At 46.0% G+C, this 16648-nt stretch overlaps 1 protein-coding gene across 1 annotated transcript in view; it reads left to right on the top strand.

Annotated features, from left to right (window-relative positions):
* The window catches only part of svep1 (sushi, von Willebrand factor type A, EGF and pentraxin domain containing 1), a gene marked incomplete at both ends in the record, with an annotated part of 148182 nt that overhangs the window by 127174 nt on the left and 4360 nt on the right, over nucleotides 1–16648 (top strand). Inside the window, 13 exons of the mRNA XM_080741617.1 lie at nucleotides 661–780; nucleotides 1411–1587; nucleotides 3521–3605; nucleotides 3774–3965; nucleotides 4510–4677; nucleotides 5339–6011; nucleotides 6173–8928; nucleotides 9759–9993; nucleotides 10851–11006; nucleotides 12141–12204; nucleotides 12452–12625; nucleotides 12975–13151; nucleotides 15463–15645. Of these exons, the coding sequence (XP_080597743.1) occupies nucleotides 661–780; nucleotides 1411–1587; nucleotides 3521–3605; nucleotides 3774–3965; nucleotides 4510–4677; nucleotides 5339–6011; nucleotides 6173–8928; nucleotides 9759–9993; nucleotides 10851–11006; nucleotides 12141–12204; nucleotides 12452–12625; nucleotides 12975–13151; nucleotides 15463–15645 (5160 nt within the window). The remainder of the gene's footprint in view (nucleotides 1–660; nucleotides 781–1410; nucleotides 1588–3520; nucleotides 3606–3773; nucleotides 3966–4509; nucleotides 4678–5338; nucleotides 6012–6172; nucleotides 8929–9758; nucleotides 9994–10850; nucleotides 11007–12140; nucleotides 12205–12451; nucleotides 12626–12974; nucleotides 13152–15462; nucleotides 15646–16648) is intronic.

Below are 16648 nucleotides of genomic sequence, written 5' to 3'. Positions count from 1 at the left end.
GTAACTGTAGACTGTGTACAGTATAAATGTAGTCTGCTTGTATAAACACAAGGCAACCTCCATTATATTAAAGAAGAAGGGTTTGGAGGGTGGTAGGAATGCCAAAGGAAAAGGGAGTAGGTAGGCCCTGATATGGTTTCGTCACTTCAACCATTGGCAATCCCCATATCTGGAAGAGGTGCCAGAATCATGGTATACTCGTAGAAACAATGGGTCTAATAGTTTATATACCATGCCATACTGTAGACACAAGATGAAGCATAATATCTAAGTGTTTATTTACTGTGTTATAGACACCTGATAAAACACAGTATCCAAGTGTTTGTTTGTCATGGTATAGACACTGATAAAACATAGTAAAAATATATACTATTGAATAACATGATAAAAGACTGTATCCAATAGTTTATATACCATGGTATACACACATGACATGATTACAAAAAAAAATAAAAAAAATAACTTCAACTTCACTTTATTTGTCACATCACAAGTTTACAGGTGTAAAATGGTGGTCCAAATTGCAATTCTATTTTAAATAATAAGGATGGAAGAAATAATACTGTCTATACCACCGTATAGACACAAACAGCAATATCTTAGCTTTGCATCAGAAATTGTTTGCTTATTTTTTTACTTTTATATATATGTTGTGTTCAGACATGGATGAGTGTGCACTGGGCTCAGATTGTGATGAGCACGCCAGCTGTCAGAACACAGACGGCTCTTACACCTGCAGCTGTGTCCATCCCTACAGCGGAGACGGAAAGAACTGCACAGGTAACACACATAGTATTTGGACCAAAGTGTGCATGGATTTTAACACAGTTAAGAGTTCAATTAACACTGAGGATTTGCTGTGTATCTGTTACATTTAGCCGTAGGATTAGAACCACTTATGTGATTCCAGCATTTTGAAAGCTTTAAGCCCTTTCTCTACAAAGCCGAACTTTTCTTCAGAGAGTTCCGACTTTCCGATGTGCAGATTTCCGAACTCTAATTCGGTGTAAAGTCCTGTCCATACTTAGACCGCCTTTTTTTGGTCAAAAGGTCCGGTTGGACTACAAAATAACGTCACTCGTGACTTCTGAAAAGCATTAGAACGAATGAGAGTTAGGAAATGTGCACGTCGGAAAGTTCAACTCACCGATCATTTCGGTCAAAGTATGGACAGGCCTTAATGCTTGTCAGAAGTCGCGAGTGACGTCATTTTGTAGACCTTTCTGATGAAAAGTTCGATTTCTGAGAGACTATGGACAGGTGTTTAGTCTTTTTCGTTGACTGTGTGTGTGTGTGTGTGTGTGTGTGTGTGTGTGTGTGTGTGTGTGTGTGTTTGTGTGTGTGTGTGTGTGTGTGTGTGTGTGTGTGTGTGTGCGCGTGCGCGTGCGCGTGTGTGTGTGTTCTCCCCAGAGCCAGTGAAGTGTGTCAACCCAGGGTCCCCACAGTTCGGCCACATGGAGGGCAACAACTTCCTCATGGGCAACGAGGTCGTCTACAGCTGCGACGAGGGCTACGAGCTGATTGGCTCCTCTCGCGCCCGGTGCCTGGAGACCGGGACGTGGGACAGTCCGTTCCCGCACTGCAGAGGTGAGGGAAAGACGTTAATGTTTGGTGGCATACAAAAACAGAGGGGAATATACTTGTGCAAAAGTACAATTTCAACCATGGCTGGGGTTATGCAAGGCTTTTAAAATCAGACAAAATGTTTTTTTTTTGTAATAAAGTACTCAAGTTTGCACAATCAGTTTACACATCAATTTAGTTGAAAACATGTGACACTGTCAAGGTCTTGTCACTAGAGGGCGCCATTGCCTTTCTCCATTTCATCTATCTGTTCCTTTAAAGATAATGTTGTGCTTATTTTAACTTGGCTCACCATTTAATGTTTGCCATGTAGAACGATGTTACATACATGTTGCAATCATATGTTTTGTATTATTTATTAAGAGAAATCCCACCCAGCTGGTTAAAACAAGCAGATCAAATATGTGCAATCTGCGTCACACATATAGTTTGTGTCCCCCAGAAACAATCACCAAACCAGTTTAGTTTTGTTTGCAATAAAGCAGCAATTGTGTTCCCTGTGTGTATACTGTAAGCACGCCTGTGTGTGTGTGTTTGTGTGTGTGTGTGTGTGTGTGTGTGTGTGTGTGTGTGTGTGTGTGTGTGTGTGTGTGTGTGTGTGTGTGTGTGATAGTTAGGTAGGTAGATACAATATACTGTACTTAGTCATACAATATGTAAAATTAGATTTACCACTATTATGTCCACTGAAACAGTCTTTAGTCTTTGATAAAAGAGCTCTGTAATTGAAGCATGTGTGATGATGGACAATCGCCATTCAGCAGCAAGCAAACAAAAACCACACGGCCAATAATCAGAGTCTTCATTATCATGCAGATAAATGTTGTGGGCAGTCCCCAGCTCTCTCTCTCACACGCACACACACACACGCGTGCGCGCACGTGATGTGATGTGATTGCCATACCCGTGGCTGACCGCTTGTGTTGTGGAGGGGTGATTAGAGAGCGACAGCTGCCTCTTTGTCTAGCACTATGTTGGCTGAAGCAGCGCGGCCTGGTAGAACTGAAAGGCCTCGCCACCGCAGCACCTTCCACTTTGGCTCGGAGCCACGCATTCTCCGCCACGGCAAAGGCAGCGAACAAACCTGACCGGGGAACTCTGGGCCTTCTCTGCAGTGCTCAACAGGGGTGTCGCACCAAATTCTGGGTCCTGGGTAAGGGTTCACTGCGGGCCCCCCATGAATGACAAGTCTTTGAATATTTCAAATCCTTCTAAGGTTTTTTGGAAAAAAATATGTTTCTATGTCAGTGGTGCTCAAACTTTTTCATGTGAAGGACGCCCAAAATGATATGTATTTGGCCACGGACCCCCATGTCAAAATATTTAGTTCCAGGGACCCCCCAGCGGCAAAATTTTAGTTACAAATGTTCGCTTAAAAAAATACATATATTCAAAGATTTGCACACATTTTCACGACTTTTCAACAATAGCAGATCTACAAGCTCGCTGTGAGTTTGTATATCTGCTATTTTTCAATAGCTAAAGTATAAAATAATTAAGGCCCCTCCACCTTGGGCTCTAGTAACTCAGTTGCACTCCCCCCCCCTTGTGATGCCCCTCTCTGCAGTGCTCAACCTGCAACGTCCTTAGTGTTGTCACACTGAATTCCTATGAGCCAAGCCCTCGCAGGGCTGACGTGCTGCTGTGACGTAGAAAAACAATGCATTCAAGTTCAGGAGAGTTTGGACAGGGCAATTCTCTTGTATGCTGCCTTCAGGTATGGCATGGAAAGGAGGCATTTGCATTTCTTTCACTATAGTAAAAACTGCATTCATGGTCTGGAGAGGGCACTTTTTACAGACAGATAAAAGGGTATGTGTGCAAATGTCTACAGTATGTGTGCACGTGCCTGAATCCCGGCAATCATATTTAAGATGATCAGATGGACATTCAAATAGCGTCAGTCAACTAACGTCCCACTGCTGTCATTCTCCAGCTCTCTCCTGTCCAACGCCATCTGTCCCGGAGAACGCCGTCATGACAGGATCTAACTTTACATATGGCAGCCAGGTGACTTTCAGGTATCTCTTTTTAAACACCCATGTTTATAATGCTGCGTCATGGATCCATGACGCTGAAGGTGCCAACGAATCACAGAAAGGAACATGACTATCTCTCCCTCTGTATCTGTTCTTCTCTCTCTCCCTCTCCCATCTCACCCCCCGTTTCATCCACCCCTCAACCCCCAGCTGTATGAAGGGCTTTGTGCCCGAGGTCCCCTATGAGTTCCAGTGTCTGGCTAGCCTGAGGTGGAGTGGAACACCTCCTACCTGTCACCCCGTCAGCTGTGGGGATCCTCCATCTGTCCAGCATGCCGACTACACCATCACAGCGGACACATACCTGTCCACCGTAACATACACCTGTACCGAGGGATACAGGTACACATAAACCACTGTCAGATATAAGTCTTATATTCTTAACCACATTAACCCGGGCATGCCTATTTTAGGCTGTACCTTATCAAGTCCTTTCATGTAGTATGGATTCATGTAGTAGTCCACATGAATTATCAGCCACAAACATGAGGACTAAATGGACTCCTTGATTTACTGGTTCTGAGTACTTTGGTGTGTTTGTGTGTTTGACTGTGTGTGTGTGTGTGTGTGTGTGTGTGTGTGTGCGTGTGTGCGTGCGAGCGAGCGTGCGTGCGTGCGTGGGGTGTAAGAACCCTCTGTCATAGTCTCTAAATGTGTTGTTTTATCGAGGTTGTCTTCTATCTGCCAGCCAAGTCATTACAGTTTATCACTACGAGTGACATTGTGAAGTTCACGTGACTTTGTGACTCAGAATATCGTCCTCACTTTTATCCCATTCGCTCCCAGCAGTCACCTCATTCGTCTCACTGACAGTGCAATTACAGCGGTTGGTGTCGAGCGCCGTTAGAACGTGGATGAGTGTAGTAAGTGGTGTGTTTGTGTGAAGGCCGCAGGGATCCATGGAGGTGGTGTGTGAGGCGACGCGGGAGTGGAGCAGGCCCTCCCCGCGCTGTACCAGTGTCCTGTGTGGTGAACCACCAACCTTAAAAGATGCCCTGGCCGTAGGAGAAAACCATGCTCTGGGAGACCTGGTGCACTATGTCTGCAAAGACGGGTAAATGTGTTTCCTCTTTTATTTACATTTTTTACACTTTACAATCATTGCAAGGCCTAATTTAGACTGTCACATGGCTCACATTGCTTTTCAAGTGACAATCAGTCATTTATTTTTTGGTTATACGTACAATGCAAATTCAGGTATAAAGTGTACATTGTATTGCCAACATCCATATACCATAACCTCATAAAACTCATTCCAAAATATAAATATACAAATAGTGACGATTAACCTAGCCTGAAATAAATTAATACAAACCCATGTCTAACCTAAAATGTATGAACAGTGCCCAACCTTAATAAAAAAAAAAAATTGAACCCATGACTAAACTTAACCATACTAATCGTGCTGAACTTGTACAATGGGTGCATTTAACATACAATACAATTAAATATCAATTATTTGTCCATGAGGGCAATTCAACATTTCCCTATCGTCATCTCAATATAACTATTAATATGAAAAGTATGTATGTAACGATTAGTCAGTTTGTATTGAAGTCATAGAAGCCTGGAACAAGGTAAAATGGGAGGTAGATAATAACATCCATCCAGTACAAACACAATACAAGTGAATGACAAGTGAAACCGTTCTGTGGCGTCTGATTATTTTTGTTGCGACCCTGCTTCCAGTGCTAATATTATCTTCGCCTCAACAGCTACACTCTGATCGGTCCAGAGACCAGAGAGTGTCTTCCCAGTGGCCAGTGGAGTGACAGCACCGCCCAGTGCGTCCCTCGGTCCTGTGGGCCCCCGCCAGCCATTGACCACGCCGAGCCCTACGACACTCACCAGCTGTATGGAGACACCGCCAACTACTACTGCACTGACGGTTACACGGCCGGCAACAACTCCAAGATGGTGTGCAATGCCCAGGGTGTGTGGGCGCCCCCCGATGGACTGGAGGTACCTCGCTGTATCGCTAACTTCTGCCAGAGGCCACCGGAACTGCCCCACGCCATCCTAGACTCTGTCAACAAGCCCAAGTATGCCAGCAACACTGAAGTGAGCTACAAGTGTGAGGAGGGATTCATGCTCAACACCACGGCGACGCTGAGATGCATGATGGGAGGAGAGTGGGAGCCTTCGCCTTATGACATTGGCTGCGTGCCGGTGAGGTGTTCCAAGCCTGAGGGCATAGACCGGGGAAACGTCAGCGGCACCAACTATAGCTTCGGGGCAGTGGTGGCGTACAGCTGCGACAAAGGCTTCCTGATCCGAGGGGAGAAGAGAAGGACCTGTAAGGCCAATGGAGAGTGGGGAGGAGTTCTACCTATCTGTTCCCCTGTGATCTGTCCAAGCCCCCCGCCTCTCAGAGATGGATTCATTCAGGTATTATATGGACCAATGTACTCATTTACCAGCATGCAAACCTTTCTTGTGAGTAAGATACTTTATCATTTTAAGGAGAAGACTCAAAGCTATTGTGTATGGATTTGTATTGCATTTGAATGTTTAAGTTGAGAATTGCCCTTGTGTCTCTTCCTTCTCAGAGCAAGAGTCGGTTCATCTTCAACAGCAAGGTGATATATGCCTGCAATGCCGGCTACAGACTTGTAGGTCGCCCGGAACGAGTCTGCCAGGCCAACCGTAAGTGGTCTGACACGGACCTTCCGTCCTGTGTCCTGCTGACCTGCGACGCTCCCCCCAGCATCGCCCACGGAAGCTACCGGCGCTCGACCTTTGAGGTGGGCCGAAAAGTGGAGTACGTCTGCGACGAGGGATACGAGCTGGCCGGGGACGCGGTGTGGACCTGCCTGAAGTACGGGAACTGGGACAGGACCAGGCCTCCGCGGTGCTCACGCGTGCAGTGTCCGGAACCGCCGCTGGAAGAGAATCACCTCGTCCTGAAGGGCCTTGATTCTGATTCTGGCACCGTGGAGCTTTCCTGTGAGAATGGCTACGTGCTTCACGGGGCTCAGACTCTCCGCTGCACCCCGGCCCAAGAATGGAACGACACCTTTCCGGTGTGCAAGCAGGTCCTCTGCGGGCCACCCCCCGAGGTGGCGTTCGGGGATCCCTCCTCAACCTTGTCCTCTGCCCCCTCCTATTTCGGCTCAGAGGTGATGTACTCCTGCATGGACGGCTTTACGTTAAGGAAAGAGGGCTCCGTCTCCTGTTTGGCCAATGGGCAGTGGAGCAGCCCTTACCCAGAATGCATCCCGGTAGAATGCCCTCAGCCTCAGGAGATTTCGAATGGTATAGTTGACGTCCAGGGTCTGATGTACCTCAACACTGCCCTCTACAGCTGCAAACCTGGATATACATTAGTGGGAAATGCCACCGTTGTCTGTGGTGAGAGCGGGCTCTGGATTGGTGGGGTGCCTACCTGTCGCCCAATCGAGTGCTCTGTTCCCAAAGAGATAACCAACGGGAAAGTAGTTTACACAAAACTCCAATTCAACCACGATGTTACCTACTCCTGCCGCCGTGGTTATCGTCTCCAAGGTCCAGAGACTCTGAAATGCCTGGCCAATGGGGAGTGGGATTTAGAGCCGCCTGCATGTGTACAGATATCCTGCACCCCACCCAAACCCATCGAAAATGGCTTTGTCGAGGGCCAGGATCATAGATTTGGTGTTACTATTTTTTATAGCTGTTTCCCTGGATTCCAGTTAATGGGACAGAATCATTTGACCTGTGAGGAGTTTGGCTGGTCCAGTTCTGTTCCTGTCTGCATCACTTCAGACTGCGGCCTGCCGCCGCACATTGACTTTGGAGAGTATGTTAGAGTCATGGACCCCGCTACTGGCCTATCAGGGTATGGCTCTGCTATTGGTTCTAAAGACATGGGGGGCACTGCATTGGCCTCTCCCATGGACATGAGCTTTCTTCACGGTACAGTCATAGCATATCGTTGCCAGAAAGGGTATGACCTCACAGCCCCGACAACGCTGATGTGTCAGGAAGACGGGGGCTGGAACGGAACCGCTCCCTCCTGTGTCCCGGCGGAGTGTGACACACCTCCGACTCCAGAACACGGCTGGATCAACGTAACGGATACCTCTCTGGGTAGCGTGGTGAGGTACGGATGTGAGGAGGGGTACGAGCTGGTGGGGAAGCCTGTCAGGCAGTGTGTGTCGGGTCGGCTGTGGACCAACGAGGCCCCGATTTGTCGGCCCGTCTCCTGTGGCGACCCAGGTGTCATCGCCAACTGCACCACTCGCGGAAATTCTTTTGTTTATCCAGGGGTCGTACATTACGAATGCAATACAGGGTTTGTCCTGAGGGGCAGCGAAACTATCACTTGCCAAGCAGACGGCAAGTGGGATGGAAACAAACCATGGTGTGAACCAGTAACGTGTGGTCCCCCCAAAGTCCCAAGTGACATCAGTCTTAAAGGGGAGGAGTTTACCTATAACAAACAGGTAGAACTGAGCTGCCGGCCTGGTTTCCTCTTAAAGGGTAAGTCTATCAGCATATGCCAGGCTGATGGCACATGGAGCTTTACGTCTCCTGTCTGCCTACCAGCAAACTGCGGCAAACCCTCGTCGATCCGCAACGGCCGCGTTGTGGGCTCAGACTATGGCTTCAACAGTGAGGTGAAGTACGAGTGTGACGAAGGCTATGTTCTCAACGGGAACCCTGTGCGTGTGTGCCAGGGAGACGGGCTGTGGGACAAGCCGGCGCCACAGTGTGACATCATCACCTGTGACCCGCCCGAGGACATCAGCCACGGTTACCTGAACGGCTCCAGCTTCAACTACGACGACATAGTGGAGTACGTCTGTTTCGATGGCTACGAGGTGGCCGGGGACCCCATCCTGCGCTGCTCCGCCCGGGGACTGTGGCTGGGCACCGTTCCCCAGTGCCGGCCGTGCGTCTGCTCTCCGCCCACGCTCAAATTCGGGGCCGTGCTGGGCCGCGACCACGCCTGCGGGGACCGGGTTTACTTTCGGTGCGACGAAGGGTACCGGATCCTGGGCCCCTCTCAGGCGACGTGCGAAAAAGGAGGCGTGTGGAGCCCCGGGGTGCCAGTGTGTGGTCGGGGGAGATGCACCATTTCCCCGCCCGCAGTTCGCAATGCTGTGCTGCAAGGAGGCAGCGCCACTTTTTCAGACACGGTCCTGTACAAATGCAGGCCGGGGTACCAGGCAAAGGGATACCCACACCTCTCCTGTGGAAGAGATGGCCGGTGGGGAGAACCCAGGATCAGCTGTGATCCTGTGAGCTGCGGAACCCCTCCGTCTGTTCCGCACACTCAGATGTCAGGAGAGACCTTCACCTTCCCCAGCCAGATTACCTACACGTAAATATGACTTTTATTTGCAGATTTACATTCAGTTACAGTGCAGGGTTTCATATGTCTCACTATAAAGCATCATATTCCAGTCCATTAATGAATGTCTCTTGCAATCTCACGTTGATCTGAGTTAGTTTATCCATTACAAATATCTCCTCCACAATACTCAGCCATTGCTCATGAAATGGAGGATATGGAGCGCCTGCTGGCCTATTGGTCCAGGCGCATACCACTTCGGCTTTGCCACATAAGCATGCATGCCTGGCGGCTATGCCGGTTCGATTCCCGATCCGGACGACCTTTGCCGCGTGTCACTCCCCGTCTCACCCCCCATTTCCTGTCAGTCTACTGTCCTATCAATAAAGGCATAAAAGCCCCAAAACAAATCTTAAAAAAAAAAAAAAAAAATTTAGGATATTTGTACCCTAGCCTTGTAATTTTTTTTTTTTACTATCTACCAATAATATTTTGACTAGGTTTTCTCTTTGAATATTTTCCTGTGTCAAGTTTCCCAAGTACAGAACAACACTTGTTTTGGGTATCTCATATCCACTACTGTGGGTACTGTTGCTAAAGGAGTTATCTCAGCCATTGTTGCTTTATTCCAGTTAGTTCCTAGGAAGAATTTGAATACTTTCTAATAGTTTTTTGACTCCTCTTACAGGAAATGTTGCAAAAAAGTTAAAAAGGAAAAAGAATCCTGTATCATTCCAGCTCACCTAGCTTCCATCTGTATTGCTATTGCCTTCTACTCTAATATGTAGTAGAAATCCTATCTAACGCCTCTCTCATTTTCTGTTCACTTTTCCTTGTTCATTTTTCCTGGTGCCCTCCAGGTGTGAGGATGGGTATGAACTTGCCACACAAACAGCTTCTCTGACCTGCCAGAGTGATGGCTCTTGGTCCAAGCACAGCGTGCGTTGCCGTCCCATGCCGTGTCGTCTCCCCTCCTTCCTCCCTCAGCCCCATCTGGTGGTCAGCGGGGAGGACCTCACACCTGTTGGGGGCACCGTCACGCTGTCCTGCCCACCTGGCTTCTACCTGAAAGGCTCCACGATAACAGAGTGCCAGGTAGGGAAGAGGTTATGATATGTAGTTGTGAATTTGGTGTGAGGCAAGTTTGTGCTGTTCACAGTATTAATTTGGAGAAACGTCCAGTGTGCCGGTTGAATGCATGCAACCATTTAGCATTTTGAAATGAAATTACAAAATTTAAATGTGATAATGAAATGTAAACTGACTTTTTTGCCTTATAGACAGACAACAGACAACGAAACAGATCAATAGTGATATGTAGGAATAGACTTTATAAAATCCCTTTGTAAAATTCCCTGTATTTAATGTATTTAACCACTTGAACCCCAGTATCCCTATTCTGGGGGGAAGGTTCACCAAAAATAGCCGATCTACAAGCTACGTAGCTCACGTAGTGACGCGTTGTGTGCTTGTAGATCTGCTGTTTTTGGTGAAGAGAGTTGAGGCAGATGGTAAAAGAAGTAGTGGTTAAAGGAGTAGTTCACCCCCAAAATGACTTTTTTTCTATTGATTAGTCACGCCAATAATATTTTTAGTTTTTTGTCGCATTCCTAAGACAAAAATGTGATAACAATAAATTTACCCCCATTCGTTCCGGATGGGGACCCATTTCGAAACGGGTCCCCATCCGGGGTAAATTTGCTCGAATAAAAATGTTGTCTTAGGAATGTGACAAAAACCAAAAAATATTATTGAACTCTACTCTCCATGGCATGAGTAATCAATAGAAAAAAAAGTCATTTTGGGGGGTGAACTACTCCTTTAAAGCTGGCACTTTCATAAAGAAACAGATCACTCTGGGAAATTCTTATCTGTGTGCCCTCAATCTTGTGGTAAAGCTAATGACGATTACTTTTCCTGTTGACGTTGGTTTGCTATGTGGTGGTGGGTAGCTGAAGGGTACCTGGTCTCCCAGTCTCTCCACGGTCTCCTGTGAGCCGGTGGTGTGTGAGAAGCCACGGCCGGTCCTCCACGGTATCACAGAGGGAGACTCCTATGGCTACGGGGACATTGTCATGTACTCCTGCCTGCCTGGCTATGAGATGAAGGTACTCGTCACCCACTTCGATAACAGTGTCAACACAGAAATGTGTGTGGGGAAGAATATATTGTCTAAACTAAATTCGGGAGAATTTAATTAATAAAAAAATAAAGGAAGAAATGATAACTGAAATAACATATTTCTACTTTGTATTTATATCATGTTTAACATTTCTACTCTAATCAGTGGTTGTGATTTTCTCTGAACTTTTCATTTGTAATAAGACACTATAGGGCTGTATTTTGTGGTCGGAGACAGTATGGACAGGCCTTTAAGTTAAAGGGGAAGACCACCCATTTTCAATATTGAACTATGTCATTAATATACCTTAGGAGTTGTGTGGAAAAAAAAAAAAAAGTTCCCCCTCTTCTGTGTTGCCTAGAACTGGAGGATTGATTTTGGGGTTTGTTTTGCAAATCACAACTTGATGACATCACACCGTTGTACTTTGCAATACAAACCCCAAAATCAATCCTCCAGTTCTAGGCAACACAGAAGAGGGGGAACTTTTTTTTAATTTCCACACAACTCCCCTAAGGTATATTAATGACATAGTTCAATATTGAAAATGGGTGGTCTTCCCCTTTAAGGCATAAGAGCTGGTACTTAAGACAATCAAAATAGTGCCCAGCTAATTCTATTATTGCCTTTTGCGTTCATAATAGTTTATTGAGCTAAGTTAATTAAATCCGCAAACGCATTGTGCATCAACAGATAAATAGATGGGCAAATGGGCTATGCCTTTGGCTAACAATCAGATTTCTAAAAGTCACATGGTTTCCTGAAAGCTGAACGGTGGTATATGATTTCAGTGGTTGGTGCTGAGTCACTGTGTCCATGCTATGCCTACATCCACATGACTTCACCCCCTTTATTTGAATACAGGCAAATTCCCTTTAACAAAGATCTACAATGCACACAGAGGCTGAAATGCTAACTTGCATTACATCTTATAGAATTGTATCTTCTACTCTGAATTATATTATATTAGTATTATAGAACAATACCGCTTACTTGTGTGCAGCACTTATGTAGTAATTCAGCGTGTCACATGATTTCTGTTGTGCCTGGTACTACTTAGGAGGGTAGGGTGCGTATCACTGTGATTATAGTGGCTTACAGTGTATTCTCTTCCTTGCAGGGAGACTCCATTCAAACCTGCCAGGGGGACAGAACATGGAGTGGTACTCATCCAGAGTGTGTTGGTAGGTTTGTTTTGTTTGCGATCCACACCTGTAGAACCTGCAAAGCCAGCCATTCGACTTCAACTTTATTGTCACATCACACGTTTTAACTCATTTGTAGCCAATCCCGAGAATACTCTCATAGTTCATAGAAACCCACCATTGTCCTGTGGACGTCCTCCTTCAGTAAACTGTGTGAGAGACACACCCTGCAAAGCCACCCATTTACCTCCCTTTCTATTATTCTGCATGTCATGTGTGTCCCCAGCACTGTCCTGTGGACCTCCTCCTTCAGTAAAGAATGCACTGCTCCAGACTACAGGAGAGCCCTACCCCAGCAATGCCTCCTATGTGTGTCAGCCAGGCCTACAGCTGATGGGCCCAAAGGTCCTCACATGTCTGACCAATGGCACATGGAGTCTACCTACGCCAACATGTGAAGGTATATACTGTAGATAATGTAAAAGGTGAAACTACTGTAATAGACCATATTCACCGGGTGGCCATGTTTGTATTCTGCATTGAAAAAACGGGGTAAACTTAATGGCAAGATGTCTGCTGTGTGAATATGGTTTATTGTACAATTCACTTGAGTAAGGCAAGTCAGCCAGGGCAGGTTTGTTTGTAGGCTATAGCCTATAGTACAGTTCATACAGCATATAAAGCTTTTCAAAGTAATCCAGGCTGTTCAACAAGACAGGGATGGATTGGGGTTGTTTCTGTTCAAATGCTTAATCAACTATTTACCTCTTTCTTTCTTTCTTTCTTTCTTATACCACCTTGTCTTTCAGTTGTCCAGGGCTGTGACAGCCCTACAGATATAGCCAATGGCAAGGTGCAGGAACACAACCTGAACACAGGGCGCGCTGTGGAGTTCCTGTGTGATAAAGGCTATATGCTGCTGGGAGATCCTTTGGTCGTGTGTATGGGTGGGAACACCTGGAGCTCCTCTTTCCCCACCTGCCAACGTAAGAAACGTGTATACGCACACACACACACACACACACACACACACACACACACACACACACACACACACACACACACACACACACACACACACACACACACACACACACCCTTGCTCCCATAGAATGGAAGTGAATGGGACGCTGGTGTTTATGAAGCTTACAGCCTAATTCCAATCATGTCCACCCTCGTGTGCTCTACTTGCATCCTCCACTCACACTTTAGTCCCGCCTCCAAGTGAAGAGTAGGGAATTATATGCGAATCCGGAGGAATAAAGCAGATTGGACTGAACAGCCACATTTCTACCTAGTCTCCTCCTTCGTCTTCCAGATGTCATGTTGCATCCGATAGGATGCTGTATTTCTCTCTTAAAAATGTAGATGTTTCACACCCATGCACAACAAACAAACAGCACAATTGTGGAACTAAAATTCAACACAATGGCCTCTGAAACAGAAGTGGGTTTATAAGATGTATCATCATTATGTCGAACACTATGCCACCATCCATTATCCATCATTCACTTGTTTACTTTCACTTTGCTGGAACGAAAACAAACTCCTACAAACAACTAAACTACTAAACAACTATACTTTTACATGTAGTTAAATGTGTCGATCATCATAGCAATGCCTCGCTCTCTTCCTATAGAGAGAGAGAGAGAGAGAGAGAGAGAGAGAGAGAGAGAGAGAGAGAGAGAAGCCGACTGTGTCTGCCCCCTTTTCCCCATGATCTCTCTCTCTCTCCCATTCTCTCCTCTTGTACTCGTCCTCACTCTCCCTCTCCCTCACCCACCCCCTTCTCTCTCCCTATCCCTCCCTCCCTCTCTCTCTCTCTCTCTCTCTCTCTCTCTCTCTCTCTCTCTCTCTCTCTAGCAGAACTTTTTCCCTCCCTCCTTCTTTTCCCTTTTTGGAGCTGTGTGGAGCTCCCTATACATGGCCGTGTGTGTGTCTATGTGGGTCCGTATGTAGCCTCAAGAATGTGGTAGTACCTTTTATGACCACACATGTTAAGGGAGGGGCGCTGTTTTCAACTGCAATACACACACACACACACACACACACACACACACAGACACACACACACACACACACACACACACACACACACACACACACACACACACACACAGCTCCACTTCGAACAGAGGTTCGATTTTTTTAAATGATTTGGAGAGAAGAGAGGAAGAGACATTTGGAGCTTGGCTGATGGTGCAGGCAGGAGCGTCACACGCACACACACAGAGAGAGAGAGCGAGAGCTCTGAGCAGAGTGTGAGAGCGTTTATGAACGCATGATATATCACTGTGAATAGTGAACAAAGAAAGAAAGAAAGACAGACTAGCAGAAATCCACTTGTGAATGTGTAAAATGAACACTCAGGAACATACAGGATTTTACATTGATGCTTATTTTGACAGGTCTCTTATCATCCTGATTATGCCATAAATGCATGGTTGAAATGACTGCATTGTTCAATTAGTTGTATATTACACCACTTCCACTATTTGTTGTCTTCCAACACTAATGTCAAAAGAGCAGCTCATATTCTAGGACTGAAACAATTAAAAAAGCACCAACCAAGGAAATGTCTCAAGATTATTGAGCCGTTATAAGAAAAAGTGATGATCCGGGTACTCAAAAAAAGAAAAGCGTGGAAAACAAACGTTATTGTTAAAACGCCAACATGTTTCAATCTGCACAGGTCTTCATCAGTGAGAAATGATCATTGAACCGTCGCATAGATTCTAATTCTTTAGTATGTAAAAAACCTTGAGGCAACATGACATGTTACAAACGGAAAACTTTAGGATAGGATATGTCATGATGGTATTTAAGATAGTATCATTTCTCTCCTTGTTCTGTGTCTCAGAAAATTGAAAGAATTGTTGCATCAGCTAAAAGTAAGCCATTTACCATGAGAGGGAGTGGGTTGTTGGCTGATTTACCACTGTTTCAGGGTTGTTTGGCACTCAGCTTCGCCTCGTGCCACAACCCTGAAACAGTGGTAAATCAGCCACGACCCTCGAATGGTAAATTGCCACTTCTACCACTTCTACCATATAAATGAAAGAAAACACAGTTGTAATTTGCAAGGTTATTTAGTTATACAACTGCAACACAACAGTGGGCGGGGTCCATGAGCCAACTCAAGGTTGTTGACTGATTTACCACTGTTTTAAGCCAATCAGAATCCAGTATCTGAACATGTGACCACAAAAAGTGGTAGAAAGACACTTTGAAATCTAGTTTGAAGTGTTACTCTTACTCTAAAGCATCACAAACCAATCATAATTCTTCTTCCTGCAGCCAAGTCTTGCCCGGCTCCTCCAGGTTGGAAGGAGAGCGTTGGTAGGAATGGTTCCCAGCAGGCCTTCTACGTGGGCCAGTCGGTTCCTGTCAGCTGCCCACGGGGCCAGCAGGCCAAAGGCAGGGGTACCATCACCTGTAGGCCAGACCAGAGCTGGACCCCCGTCAGCTCTGTGTGTGAGAGTAAGTACAGCCTGGAGAGCCTTTATTGCACATTCCTGAACTGGGTTCTCACTGACTGGTAGATGTTTCTGGAGGTCGTCATAGATTCGTCATGAAGGAATCCCCTAGTAAATCTTTACTACCAGGGTTAGCCATTAAAACACACGCATGCACGCACGCACGCACGCACGCACGCACGCACGCACGCACGCACGCACGCACATGCGCACACACACACACACACACACACACACACACACACACACACACACACACACACACACACACACACACACACACACACACACATAAACAAACACACACACACCTGACGTCCATATTGACATTAGATTACATAAGGCATTCATGTTGATATCCAAAAAAATACGCCCATGCTTCCTGTTCATCTGACTTTTTCTTTTTATACCATGCACGCACACACACACACACACACACACACACACACACACACACACACCCCTACACACACACACACACACACACAAGTCTCAAATTACATGAAGGATTAATGATAAAGCTTGAAATAGCAGCATATTGATTCGCATTCCACAGACAGTAGTGTGACTCAACACCATAAGACACAAAACCAAGAGTATTACAGCAATAGTTCCTTGGTAATCGGAAAACCCCAAGTCTGTTTACTGGCTCTTTCCAAAAGAACATCTTTCTGAGTCATAACACAAGTATTTGTGTTTGGTTGTTGGGGGAAACACGTAGCCACCTACCGGTATATTGTAGCTTGAGTTCATCTCAAAGAAGCAGATAGAGATGCTCAAACCTGGTCAGTCTTACAGGTGGGTAATTAATTACATAAATGTAATCAGCACTGAAGGCCTTGGTGAACTAATCACATAGGGAACAGTGGTAACCCTCCAGTATACAGTACAGTGTCAGACAGTGCGGTACAATGTGCATGATTTTCAAGTGTCACTGTCACATCACATGCTATACTTCACAGCGTCTTTATTCTGGTAATCTACACTAGTGGTTCTCAACCTTTTCA

This window comes from Nannobrachium achirus (genome assembly GCF_963921795.1).
Source record: "Nannobrachium achirus genome assembly, chromosome: 14".
NCBI lineage: Eukaryota > Metazoa > Chordata > Actinopteri > Myctophiformes > Myctophidae > Nannobrachium > Nannobrachium achirus.
The sequence above is the reverse complement of the archived record's forward strand: the minus strand, read 5'-3'. Positions and strand labels throughout refer to the sequence as shown.